General features: G+C 38.1%; 1 protein-coding gene across 2 annotated transcripts in view; it reads right to left on the bottom strand.

The window, feature by feature from the left end:
- Positions 1 to 15: 15 nt before the first annotated feature.
- LOC110047968 (phospholipid-transporting ATPase ABCA3-like) overlaps positions 16 to 13,502 on the bottom strand; it is a 45,906-nt gene continuing 32,419 nt past the window's right edge. For both annotated transcript variants that reach the window (XM_020753723.2, XM_089297212.1), the window contains 18 exons: positions 12,963 to 13,133; positions 12,596 to 12,706; positions 12,257 to 12,354; positions 11,694 to 11,759; positions 10,730 to 10,850; positions 10,332 to 10,403; positions 9,875 to 9,967; positions 9,483 to 9,570; positions 8,963 to 9,066; positions 8,450 to 8,479; positions 7,553 to 7,710; positions 6,075 to 6,141; positions 5,775 to 5,878; positions 4,484 to 4,576; positions 4,144 to 4,214; positions 2,252 to 2,442; positions 1,995 to 2,120; positions 16 to 1,869 (listed from right to left, as the gene is read on the bottom strand). In XM_020753723.2, the coding sequence (XP_020609382.2) occupies positions 1,786 to 1,869; positions 1,995 to 2,120; positions 2,252 to 2,442; positions 4,144 to 4,214; positions 4,484 to 4,576; positions 5,775 to 5,878; positions 6,075 to 6,141; positions 7,553 to 7,710; positions 8,450 to 8,479; positions 8,963 to 9,066; positions 9,483 to 9,570; positions 9,875 to 9,967; positions 10,332 to 10,403; positions 10,730 to 10,850; positions 11,694 to 11,759; positions 12,257 to 12,354; positions 12,596 to 12,706; positions 12,963 to 13,133 (1,848 nt within the window). In that variant the 3' untranslated portion in view covers positions 16 to 1,785. The remainder of the gene's footprint in view (positions 1,870 to 1,994; positions 2,121 to 2,251; positions 2,443 to 4,143; positions 4,215 to 4,483; positions 4,577 to 5,774; positions 5,879 to 6,074; positions 6,142 to 7,552; positions 7,711 to 8,449; positions 8,480 to 8,962; positions 9,067 to 9,482; positions 9,571 to 9,874; positions 9,968 to 10,331; positions 10,404 to 10,729; positions 10,851 to 11,693; positions 11,760 to 12,256; positions 12,355 to 12,595; positions 12,707 to 12,962; positions 13,134 to 13,502) is intronic.

The raw sequence follows: 13,502 nt of genomic DNA, 5'->3' as shown, positions 1-13,502 counted from the left end.
CAAGTGAAGCAATAATTAAGGGCAAATAGCATCAAAGATGTATCTTTTATTTGTTTTATTTAATTTTAATTGTTATGCACTAGTTCATCCTAGTTATCTGTATTAACGCATCATAAATTCGAATCATTATTCATTATTACTTTCGGGTAACTACTACACGTGCCACATGTGGACTTAATTAAATGATCATCTATGTAAAACAATTATGTAACGAATTTGTAGCTAGTTGAAAAGGATTAAATAGTGTTGAATAGAAATTATATTACATCAAACAGGGTAATATATTCCCTTTGAGATAACAGCCCATCTAAAGCTATCAGATCACTTTGCTTCAGCTTAGATCTATCATATCCATTTTTTTTGTATCACAAATTAACTTGTATTTGAGGTCGCTACTTTCGAATCAAGAGCAAGCATCAAATGCGTTTTCACGTGGCAACAGAAAACTGCTCACAATTCCTAAAATAACGACCGATGACTGTAGCAAAGGAGGCAAAGCTCTTTATTTGAGACTCTTTCAGATAGGGATGACTATGTTGAAGTCGACACCCTGACTGAAGTTCTTAAATTCAGTTCCTGATTAATTTCAACCCACAGTTTAGTTTATCTCCAGTAAATCATAGCTCCTAGTGTCAATCAAAATATGTAAATGTACTTGTATTAAACGGTTTTGTAAATTCTTTTATAAGTAGTTGCATAACAATCTTATTTATGTATTAATGGTCTAATATAAATAGAGACGTGGCCCGCCTAGATTGGCCCAGGCTACCTGCGGGTTCGCGCTGTTGCTATTGCTATTGTCAAGCTGTAATGATCATCACTCACCGAGAAAAGAAACAGTGATCTGATTGCTTTAAGAGAACTATCCTGGTTCCAATGTAGCACCAAAATACATATCTTAAAACATTATGTTGCTTTTGTTAACTTAAAATATAGTCCAGAGTATAACAAAAGCTCGAGTCGTGACTATCCGCGAATAGTCAAAAGATGGCACATCCAATCAAATACACGAAATCACAAAAATCTATAGCCAGTGTTTGCTAATTTTAAGTTTTTTTCTTTTTTCAATTTCTCTTTTAACTAGGTTATAAATTTCCTTACTATTAAACTTATTAGTAATAAAAATATTATTAAACTAATTTAATATATCACGATCTGTTCTTATTTTTCTACTTCCTATTTCGTCTTCTTAAAGCACACGCGATGCGTTTAAAATTTTCTTTGGAAAAGTATTTTTTAAGATCAACAGCTTTTAAATCATTATACTCTGTATCATAATTATACGCACATTCAAATCTCTAATTTGCTTACATTATATAGTGACATTGCTATACTATTTCTTACCTTGTGTTTAATGCTAGAAAAGGCACTGGTTTATTAGTGTTTTTAAGGTAGTTCGGGCTAGCCATTAAATAGACCTTTTCTTACTTACTATCATCTACATCTAGAACCAGAGCCAGAGTCAGAGCTACAGTTACAGCGACATCTTCGTGGGCTCGAGTAACTTCAAACTGCTATCGACATCTACATTTAGATCATACTAAATTTACAGCTACAGGTTGAAACTGAGAATTATAATACTGTTTTGTCCAATACATTTGTATGGCAAACGGATGAGCCGAAGCTTTACGAAGTTATATTAAACTGAAGTGTCTTGACCTTTCACTGATCGAACAATGCAGCAACCTAACAGTTTCTGGCTTAGACAAGAAAGTTAGATATTCTCTGACCAGATAGTAAATTCCCTGACTTGTGTTTCAACTGAATCATATCCGGAAGATCTGTTCAACAGCATTTAAAACAAAAGCGCTTTTTCTTCATTACACTGCGGTCTTCAGCATGCTGCTCTTTAGCAAAGTTGATAAACACCTGAGAAAGAAAGAAATATATTATGAACAGAGTCATAACCAAACAAGCAAGCAAGCAAGAAAGAAATCAAACAGACAACAAGAGGCAAGAACAAATATATACCAAACATCAAGCAATCTACAGACCTGCTCAAGTGTGGTTTGACTGACACTGTAGTCCACAATATTCAGAGCGGCTCTGTTTCTCTCCAGCTGACCAAAGATGTAAGACCAACTCAAACCTTCTGTGTTGATTTGGTAATGAAGAATTCCCTAGAAAAAGAACCAGTTACAGCAATCAGGACCACTCCACGCTTTTCAGTTCCTTTAACACTTGATACATGTATAACGGCTCTTATAAACGTCACATCTACATCTCGTAGAAGGTCGTTAATGAGACTTACACTGTGATGGTCCATAAGCTTTGCTCCGGTAAAGGTGGATGTAACAAACTGCATCACAGACTCCATTCCTATGGAGTCAGCATCGACCTGTTCAACAATTTGATTTGAGTAGACCAGGGGCTGGAGAGGAACCTGAGCTGGAGGACCTGGCATGACTGGTTGAACATTACCACTGGTCTCTGTGGCTAATACTGAAACAGCAAACGATACAAAATGAAGTTGAGATTTTTAATACAGTCATTTTATTTTACATAATAAGTCAAATTATTCTCCCATTTTGATTGGTTCCTACTATGATCTTTAAGAGGACAGACGTATAGATGGCGTCAATAACCTTTTTTTTTGGTGCTTCCTTATTATTACAGATAGATTCCATGTCGCCGTACGTCTGTTCAGTAACAGATCACAGAAGACGTCAAAATGTCACAGTGGTAAGAACATCAGTGTCACACTCGGCTTACGGCTCGTGTGCATATAATTCTAGTTAAATGGATGTGCAAATCACTGATTTAAATATTTTAATGCCAAAAATACGATTACCAAACTTAATGCCAATGAATAATTTAATTTAATTAATAATTATACGCAAGCTTCAAACCTAAAATGATCAAATGTGCTTTATAAAATATGGTTAAAAACGTGCAATTGGTCCTTACAGAGTGAAATAGAAAACATATACACTAAGCTAAAACTCATCATCAAGAATATATTAGGGAGCTTAAGAAACCACGACGGCGACGCCGAGGGCAACGTCGATTAAAAAATGATTTTATTTTTTACCTACGAATTTCGCGGTACCCTAAAGTCATTTACTTTGTTTATCACTGTCAAAGCGTCAAAGCTATCACGAAACTGAATCTAGCACACATCGATAAATTCGAAATAAAAATTTAAAAAATTAGCCATCGTAGTTCACGTTCTCCAGACAATGCAGAACTTGGTCATTTCACGTTGTTGTTTTGCAGAGGACGGCAAAGAAATGTACCAAAAATTATAACGCACGTGCAAAGCCATTGTTCTCCTCATTAAACCTTTTGTTTAGCACGTTGCCGTTGTCGTTGCCGTCGTGGTTCCATATCATTAAGGTGGCTGAACACAGTTTTTGATACCTGTGTTTCATTCACGTTTTTCTCTAAAACCCTTGATCCCTCGGTCGTCAAAAATGGCAGCAAGCTAGTTAATAACACAAACTTTGGTTTTTTGTTGGTTAAGCTGACGTATGTGCCGTTGCCATGGCAACATGAATAAATATAAACAGGCCTTTAAAATCGGTTTTGTTTATTTGCAGAAAATCTAGTCATTAGATTTTCTTTATAATTTGCATGCAACGAGCTTGTAACGATTCTCACAAGTTAACACCATTTTGCTAATAATTTAACAGAGAGATCTTTAATTATCCCTTGTTGAAGGTTCAATGGAATATCTAGAATTTCTTTTGTTAAAGTTCAATCATTTTCAATACTTGAGTTACTTATTTCCTGAAGTATTTTCGTGCCAAATTTCGTGAAATTTTAATGAGTAGTTCTCGAGAAATAGGCGTATTTCCAAGAGTGCAATTTTCATTCAATCGCAATTTTTTGACTTACTACGCATGCGCTGCATTTAACTGGGTTCTTTCGGTAACAAAGAAAAAGCTGAGAATTGCTGGGTTCTTTGCATCTTTACCTTTTCTAACATATCTTTGTAATAAAAGACTAAAGCCATCAATACGCTGCGTTCAATTATAGAGAAAAATAGCACAGATAGTGCAGGTTTTGAGTAAATAAAATAACCGCTCTATTGACGGCATGTTTGTTTTTTTTTTTGCAATCCATAAGCACGCGCTGAATTGCATCAGCAAAAGCGCGCGCGAAAACTGTGTTCGGCCACCTTAACTGTATTCTGAACCTAACCTTGGACTTGACCTTCCGCAGGTACGGTTTCTCTACCAACCTTCACCATAAGGGTGTATCCAGTTCCAAATCTATCAAGAAATGCATCAGAATGAAAGATCATAATAAGAAGTTTCACATATCGGTCGGATTAACCACTGCTGATATGAAAAGAAGGGAGGAAACCGGCTGATTAAATGTGACGTCAAATCAAAATATACCCTGTGATCTGTCGAGAGTACATACGATTTATCAGTTCAGTAGGCATTCAGTTCGTGTGTGTGTTCTACGGTGCTAGTGGTACATGGATATTGTAACCCACAGAAGTCTTTTTTTACTTCCAGATTAAGTAGCAATATACCTGCTCTTGAGATGCTGAGTAGATCCCAAACATTTAAACTGTCCATTTACCATGATCGCCAGTCTTGTACACAGAGCCTCGCACTCTTCCATGCTGAAATTTCATTCAGAAAACTGAGCGCATGCTTTTGTTAAAATCGATTGGAAGTCCGCCTCGCTTTAAGGGAAGTTAACGCCCAAGTCGCTAGTGGAGGGAAGGTGCCTACGAAGCCCGGGGGCTGCAACCGCAATCACATCCCCAAGGCGCTAGAACACCCGACTGGCCTGCCCAACCCGCAACCAAGCCACGAGCCCCCCACGCCAAGCCCCCTACAGGTACCCGTCACACTCAAGCCAGACGGCATTGGTGGAAAATAAATGAATAAATAAATAAATAAGTAAATAAATAAATAAATAAATAAATAAATAAATAAATAAAATAAAATGCTGAAAAGAAAGGGGGGATAGGGAGGGCTCTCACGACCATATGACTGTTGCAAACGCTACAGAAACGCACCAAACGCTAAACAAACGCTAACAGATGGCCAAGGCACTAACAAACGCCTACAAAAACGCTACTGACCAGACTGGCTCCTGGTCATAAACTATGTAAAATTTCATAGAACTATATCAAACGCTACAAAACGCACCAAACGCTAACCAAACGCTCACAGACGGCCAAGACACTGACAACCGCCTATAAAAACGCTACTGACCAGACTAGCTCCTAGTCGTTAACTATGTTAAATTCCATTTAACTATATCAAGACTTCACATAACAAATGGACAACTATAAGTCTCCTTAGAACTGAAACCAAAAAATGACGCCTATTGGCGTTACCTTAAAACGATCTTCTATGAAACCCTTCCTACATATTTTTCTTTCCGGAGACGGCGTGGACGAGTAGGACTTATTTCATTTATAAGCGAAAGGCCAACAGGTTGTACGCTTGCCAATACGATTTTTCGTAGCTTACTTTGATAAAAGAAATGTTACACAACGGACCAATTAAGATTTTGTTTGAGCACAAGAACCGGTAATATTTCCAGCAAAGTTTGGGAGAAATGTATGTAAAGTAGAATTAAAAAGCGCGGGTAACACAGTTTGTTTTTTATTGTTTATGTTTTGAAGGAAAGAGAGGAAAGAGAGAGGCCGTGTTTTGTTACAACAAGGGAAAGGGGGTTTATCATACATGGGGCGTGGGGTTTAGAGAATTTACGGTATTTTAATATTTTTGTCGTGTGCTAGGTTCTTCAGAATCAAAGGCAAGATCCGCCTACATGTTCACAGAGGGTCGTGTTCAGCTGCTTACCTGTGAGATGTGAGGACAATTGAGCGGCCTCCTTTCATTACCCCGGTCAGAGTATTCCACAAGAAACGGCGAGCAACTGGGTCCATGCCAGTAGTGGGTTCATCCTGTAAAGAACAACAGTGCTGTTACGTTTAACACGTGATTGCAATCGTGAAAAGGTGCACCCATGTTGACAGAGCCTCTGCGACAAAAATTATTTTACTAAGAATACGTTGAACAATGTTATGAACTTTTCCACATACACATATAAACAGGTTTTGTTATACGTAACATTTCTGACTACAATATGTGTGGACTCACCAAGAACACAATAGGCGGGTTACCAACCAGGGCAATGGCTGTACTCAGCTTTCTTTTGTTGCCACCACTTAGAAAAAAAACACGCCAATAAGCAAAACCCCATAAAAACTAATACTCTTAAGGTATGTAAATCAAAGACTCCACGACCTTACTTCTGAATGATAAAATTAAGGTTGCATAAAAGATCACGTGTTTCCTTCAGCTTTGTTTAAACTGAACGAAGATTTAGGCGGTAAAAGCTGAATAAACATTTTGAAACCTTCAAATAACAAATAACAAATCTAGTCATTTTCAATGATTCAAAGAACGACTGACTACATTTAAAGACCTCATTTCATGAAGAATTCTGAGCGGCTCCAATTTGTCAGTTTCCCACGTGGTTAGGCAAAAGGTCGATTTTAATTTACCCCTTTAAAACCCTTTACAATATATTAACGCCCAAGTCGCTAGTGGAGGGAAGGTGCCTAGGAAGCCCGGGGGCTGCAACCGCAGTCACATCCCCAAGGCGCTAGAACACCCGAGTGGCCTGCCCAACCTGCAGCCAAGTCACGAGTCCCCCCCCCCCCCCCCCCGCGCCAGGTCCCCAACAGGCACCCGTCACACTCAAGCCAGATGGCTCAGTGGAAGAAAAAAACAAAAATTGCTGAAAAGAGGGGGGGGGGGGGGGGGAGGGCGTAGGGGGGATAGGGAGGGAACGCGGAGAACCGCTAAACTACTATAATTCAATCCACAACGCCACGCTGACAGAGCAACGAACACACTGCAAGCACGTAGGACGACAACGCACGTACTAACCAAGAATACCGCTGGACAATGTCAGCCCCAGGGCTCCCACGACCATATGACTGCTGCAAACGCTACAGAACGCACCAAACGCTTAACAAAAGCTAACAGATGGCCAAGGCACTATCAAACGCCTACAAAAAACGCTACTGACCAGACTAGCTCCTGGTCATAAACTATGCACAATTTCATTGAACTATATCAAATGCTACAGAACGCACTAAACGCTAAACAAACACTAACAGACGGCCAAGACACTAACAACCGCCTACAAAAACGCTATTGACCAGACTAGCTCCTAGTCGTTAACTATGTTAAATTTTCATTTAACTATATTTAGCACAAGCATTACGCATATGCGCTGGTTTAGGGTTTTTCTGTACTTTCTAAAGACACTCTTAGACTGCGTCGGCCTTCATAACCTTGCTGAGGGAGGTACTTAAATCTATAATTAACTTCAAATTGATACATAGCAGAGTGTATGCACTGGTTGGCTGAATTATGAAAAAAGTTTACAACTATCGACCGGATTTGCAATACACTGCTTTAACTCCATAATTTCTTAAGTGGTTCAATAACTACCGTTCTACATAAACATGAACACCTGAATGTAGAAATATAACTAAAAGTAGGAATCAAAGCCAACAAAAATGTATAGAAAGCAATCGTAGAAATAAGCCCACTAAAGACTGTACCTGTAGTTTCCACACAGGGAATCAGCCCACTTTGCCAGATTAAGAAGGTTAATAGCATCTGTTACTATATCCTTTATTTTGTATTCAGGGACTCCACGAAGCCGAGCATACATTGTAAGCATTTCACGGCCGGTTAAACGTTCAAGCAGAGCATCAAACTACAAAGGAAAGATAAATTACTGGACATTAGCAAGAAGAGTAGAACCTTCACACTATCACTGCAGTCATGGGCTTAGTTATCAAATCTACTCCACGAAAGAAATGTGTATTTTCTTCAATGATTATATATATGGCTGGCTAACTTAAATACGAGGTTCAACTGATAAATCGCAAATTGTTTCCTTGTTTTCATAAACATTAAACCGACAAAGTACAACTTTATTCAAGATACAAACCTGAGAACAACCCTAAGAATAATGTACGAAATGTGTCTAAACTGAAAGGAAATCTCGAGCTTAGCCCTAAGTAAAAGACTCACAAAAACATTTTTTTTTGAGAAAAATGCCAAAGTAAATAAATAAATAAATAAATAAATAAATAAATAAATAAATAAATAAATAAATAAATAAATAAATAAATAAATGTATGAATTATGTATTGATAGATAAAACTCAAGAATTAGATTGCAAACTCTCCCACACTGAGTATCAGTGTTGGAGGTAACAATCTTTCTGGGATGTCAACTCGCCCATAAAGCTGCCCTCCTTAATGTAAAGAAGAAACACTTGTACAAATAAATAGCGATACTTAATAAGAACAAAGTAAAATGACAATTCACAGGTCGGTTTCACTGGATATTCACCAGAGTCATTGGGTGATATAATTCACCGTTATTGCGACTTCTTTCCCATTGTTTACATTTTGATAAGCGGCAAAAGTGTTTGTACTAAACTTTACCTGAGGGCAATAGCCAATTCTTTGCTGAACCTGTAAAATGGAAAGGACAAAGTAATTCTCATGAAAACCAACACTGAATATTCTCCCAACTTCAACTGAGTGTCGAAAGTAATTCGCATTTGCTTTGGGTTTTCTTTACTACGCTACACGATTGGCTTAAAACTCGCGCCACTTTTTCATCCAATCAGCGGTGCATCAAAACCAATCCTGAATCACTTGCACTCGTTTTCCCGCGCTTCGCGTCAGCTACAGGTATTTATTTCGAGTTTCGATTGGTTCATTGGATTATCTGTGTCCTCTGTGATTGGCTAGAGTGATAACCTTGGTTTTGGTTTAACGACATTCAATTGAAAAACAGCTCTATCATTCCAAATTACACCACCTGTTCCACTGTTGACCTCCTCACAATATTTAAATAAATTAACATCAAATCGGTACACTGTACTATTCTATTGATTACACAACAGTTACTTTTGATTACAACATACTGACACTGGACGACTACTGACGTACCTCCTTTAAATGTGTCTGAATGTTGAATCCATCCAGGAAGGCAGTCCCTTCAGTGATGCTCAGATCTCCTGTCAACATACTGAATGTTGTGGTCTTCCCAGCACCTAGAAACAAACGACTTCAGAATCATCCCTTTTGATTTCCTCTGGAAACACATTAATCTTAAGCAAGCCACTGCTATTCAATTCCCATTTCCACAAACGTAATCCCCATCAAATTCAACCATAATTTAACACAAATGAAATGAAAGTTCCTGAAATGAATGAATGGAATCGTACATGGTAAACGTTTGAAAGGGTTGATGAAACATTGGGCTGATATCAACACTGGCACGTGATTATTACTGACAAAATTATTTTCAGTTGGGTGCTTCGCACATCACATACATTAGCGTACGTTTCACTATTATGCGAAATCGTGTGAATGCGTGTTGAGATACCTCAGGGGCACCCCCTCAGCCCCCGAGCTCATGAACAACAAAAGCCAAGGACTAATAGGGCGAAAGAGTCAATGTACTCACCATTAATACCAAGAAGCCCAAAACACTCTCCGCGAGGAATTCCAAGACAAAGGTGATCAACTGCCGTGACGTGGGCACCACGGTACACCTTGATGCGGAATAAGGCAAACTTGTTTGAGCTATATTGGAACTTTAGTGACTATGATTACTTTTGTGAATGACATGCAGATCACTTGTAACTGTAAAATGCCTGGAGCAGGCTGCCCATCAAAATTATGTACTAACGTAGTAAGAGAATTTTGCCAAGTGGTATAAAAGAACGTACAATGTCACTATTATGACAGAGATACTTGTGACTATCATTACAAGTCAACCTGTGGCTTGCGGGGGAACAGGTTTCCAGACACCTATTTGTATGTAACATTCTGCCTTAACTTGACTGTACAACAAACCTTTGTTAAGTCTTTCAACACTACAGCCTCAGATTGAATCTCACTGCTACTTTCGTTGTTAACGCGCATGCGTTCATTAAACACATCTTCGTCCTGAGGGAAATAGATCTTATCAGTAATCATGGTACGTGATCATGTGACATAAACCTTGTGTTGTTGGACGTTTGTGCAACAACTATTCAAGAAAAATGAATGAGACAGGGTATCTTACAGCTGCATCATAATCCAATAGACCATTTCCGAGTTACCTTGTGCCTCTGTTTGAAAGCGAGTCTTCGTGCAAAATCTTTCATATGAAAACGAGTTTGCTTTGCATGAAAATGAACTTATATGCTGAACACATTTCCATATGAATGGTTTAACACGAAGACTCTTTTTGACTCAGAGGCAAAAGGCAACTTGGAAATGGCCTGTTCAAGTTTGCCAGAACCTATTTCATTCAAATATCATAATTTACCTCGGTTTGTTTTCTGAGATTGCTGTATTCTCCAGAAGACAGCGTTATCTTTGCTCGAATAAAAAAATTCATCTGTTGAGGAGAAACATAAATTGGATATATATCTTATTAGAAAATCTACCTTAAAATGATTAACATTAAATTAAACCAGTATCACAATATTTTGCACTTTAAAACAAAATAAAAAAAAACCCCTTTAAAATGGAAAAGATAAACTCTTAGCAGAAACATCAAACTCTTAACAAGAATAAAACAAAAAACAAAAAACACCAGGTTTTTGGGTTTTTACCAATTAAATAGGAAATAAGCAGCATCAAGCAAAGTTCTTCACTTTTAAACCCATCATATTTTCCCTGAATTCATGTTACCACTTTGATTAACAATAAAGAACTTCATACCTCAACAAGAATGATGAACACAAACAAAACAACAGCTTCAAGGAACATGTAGAGTGCAGCCTGTCCCACCCCAGGACGGTCCCAGCCTAGAGTAGCACTAGTAGGAGGGCACTGAAAGAACCTAACAAGAGAGAAACATAAGTTAGTCACGTCAAGTAACCATTGGTAATATTCTTCCATACTAACTCTGTTTAATTCATACAGTCCTCTATTTCAACTCCACTATAACAACACTGCAAACTTCCAAGTTAATTTAGGGATATTAAAAACCATGTTATCCCAGGGGCGTAGCCAGGATTTTTTAAAGGGGGGATCACACTGTGTCCAAGTGAGGGTACTAAGCAGATTGTCATGTCGTTTTTGCAACCTGTTGTAGGTTGTTTGCTTGAAAAAGGCTTACAAAAGGGGGGTCACGGGCACCCCAGGACCCCCCTAGCTACGCCCCTGTGTTATCCATTGCTCATTTAAGTTCTCGTAGACATGTCACAGGTAAATGAGCTCTGACAATCTGATCAAGAATAAAGATATTTCCACAAAAGTTTGATAAATTGAAATTAAGACAAGAATACTCTTCCATGTTCACTCTGGCTTCATTCTGCTCAGTACAAGTAACATATCAAACACGAAAGACCGAGTTTGACCACATTTCCAAACACCTAAAAGAGAGATCAAAATATAACACGTGCCAGAGTATTTCTGACGAACTTCGAGGTGTTTGGTAATATAGTCACACTGTCTTTCGTGCTTGATAAATCTTCTAAATTGAAACTAAAACTAAGGAGAAAATGGAGAATAAAAATTGTAAATTACTATGCTAATTAAGATCAGAAATCCAAACACCGTCACGGTCATTATTTTCTTTGTTTAAACTTGATGAATTGAGAAGTACAGGTATCTCTGAGCTTCTTAGCGATATAAAGATAACGACTTAATCCAAGATAATCAAACAGATAAAGATCCATACGGTGATGGCGAGCAGTATTTCTTAACAAGATTGTTTTGGCTGATGTCCATGATACTAGCAGCCAGGCTGTAAAGAAATAAAAGGATAAAAAGACAAGACAGTTTATCAAACATTACTTTGACAATAAACTGCCTGTTTGTGTTACTTTCAACATTCCTCATTATAAGAGTTCATAGGTTTTGAAATACAATACAACACAACACAACGCAACACAACGCAACGCAACGCAACGCAACGCAACGCAACACAATACAATACAAGTTTATTAAAGTTTGGACAACTTGGAATAATTTCTATTGGCAGAAATCCACAAATCCCTCACAGAGGATTGAGCACCAAATCCAACCAAGGAGTGGGTGAAACTGAGGAACAATCAATCTTTAAGAAATAAACTACGGTTAAAGAAATATCTTTCCGAGCTGTTGATGTTGATGAAGATGACGACGATAACGACGAGAAAAAGGAGAAGGATGAGAAGAGCTGAAACAGAAGAACAGCTGGTACTAGGGGCTTGTGGTAGACATCGCTACCTTTATCAAACCTGAAAACGTAAGCAAACTTACGAATATGTCGGTAAGAACAGGCTGACATAGTGAACTGTATCAGCTTTTTCTTTGGTATCCTCGTTGCCTTTCAGTATGGTTACTGCGATGAGAAATGCCTGAAAGATGAATTGGAAAAATATGATATAAACAACAGCTCTATGAGGTTGACTTAAATTGGCTCGATACGATCTAGCTACCAGAACATGCAGACACAGTCGCACAGTTCACTCAAGCTATGATTTAACTCTAACTAGTCCAGTTCTAACCCTCTCTGTCACGCACTACGCTTAGCGTTGTGTAACAGAGAGAGGGCCAGTTCTAGAACTGGACTAACTTGTAACATAAATGTCATCTTACCAGGCTCACAACGGACAGAAGAAAAACTGTCATGGCATAGGCTATGAGGGGGTTCTTGAACATAAATGATATCAGGTAGACAAATGGCAGCATACACAATCCCAAGAGCAGCTAAAAATAAAAGACAAAAAACATCAAAAGAATGCATTACTGAAGCCACAGACTGTATGTTATTATCACTATTTAAAGAAAACTTAATTCAAAGGGTCAAAAGCAAACACAAACACTGAGGTTGAAAAAGTTCGTCCAACACAGGATAGGCAAAGAAAAAGACAGGTTTTCCTCTTCAAGTGTCAAAAAATAATTTAAAACCACAATAGCAAATACAGCGTCACACAATAGCATATTGAACAGTTATAATACTTACCAGTAACAAAACAATAGCACCCAAATCATTCTTCAACGAATCTACTTGAAAGGCTGCAAACATTATAATTATCCCAACCATAGGAAGCAAATAATTGATGAAATCCCATGAATAAGTAGCCAGCCAAAAACTAACAGCATCCACTCCACTCACAAACTGAAGATGTTTTGCCTGCAGAAATAACAGGAAGCATTAATATGTCTTCAATGAAGTACACCTGCTGTATGAATACAAGCTTAGAAGTCATGCACATTACGAAAGTAACGAGCAGAAAGACTTGACAACAAATATCTTTCAAAGGTACATGTTGGGTTCTGTGGTGTTCTTTTTGGGAAGGGATACAGGTTTGGAGGTTGGCAGAGAGTGTATATAAACTGGTAAGCTGCGAAGTCAGTTTTTGTCAGTATTCTTTCTTGAAACACTTTTAATCGGCGACTGATGAAACTGACCTTAACAGCTGTGAACAAACGAGTTGTGATGGATTCTTATCACTGGCCCTGAGTAGTTTATTAAACATTAATATACAAACTTCTCTAAGAC

The sequence above is a fragment of the Orbicella faveolata genome, unplaced genomic scaffold, assembly GCF_042242905.1.
Source record: "Orbicella faveolata isolate gen_17 unplaced genomic scaffold, um_ofav_v1 contig_27, whole genome shotgun sequence".
Taxonomy (NCBI): Eukaryota; Metazoa; Cnidaria; class Anthozoa; order Scleractinia; family Merulinidae; genus Orbicella; species Orbicella faveolata.
This window is presented reverse-complemented; position numbering and strand designations above follow the sequence as displayed.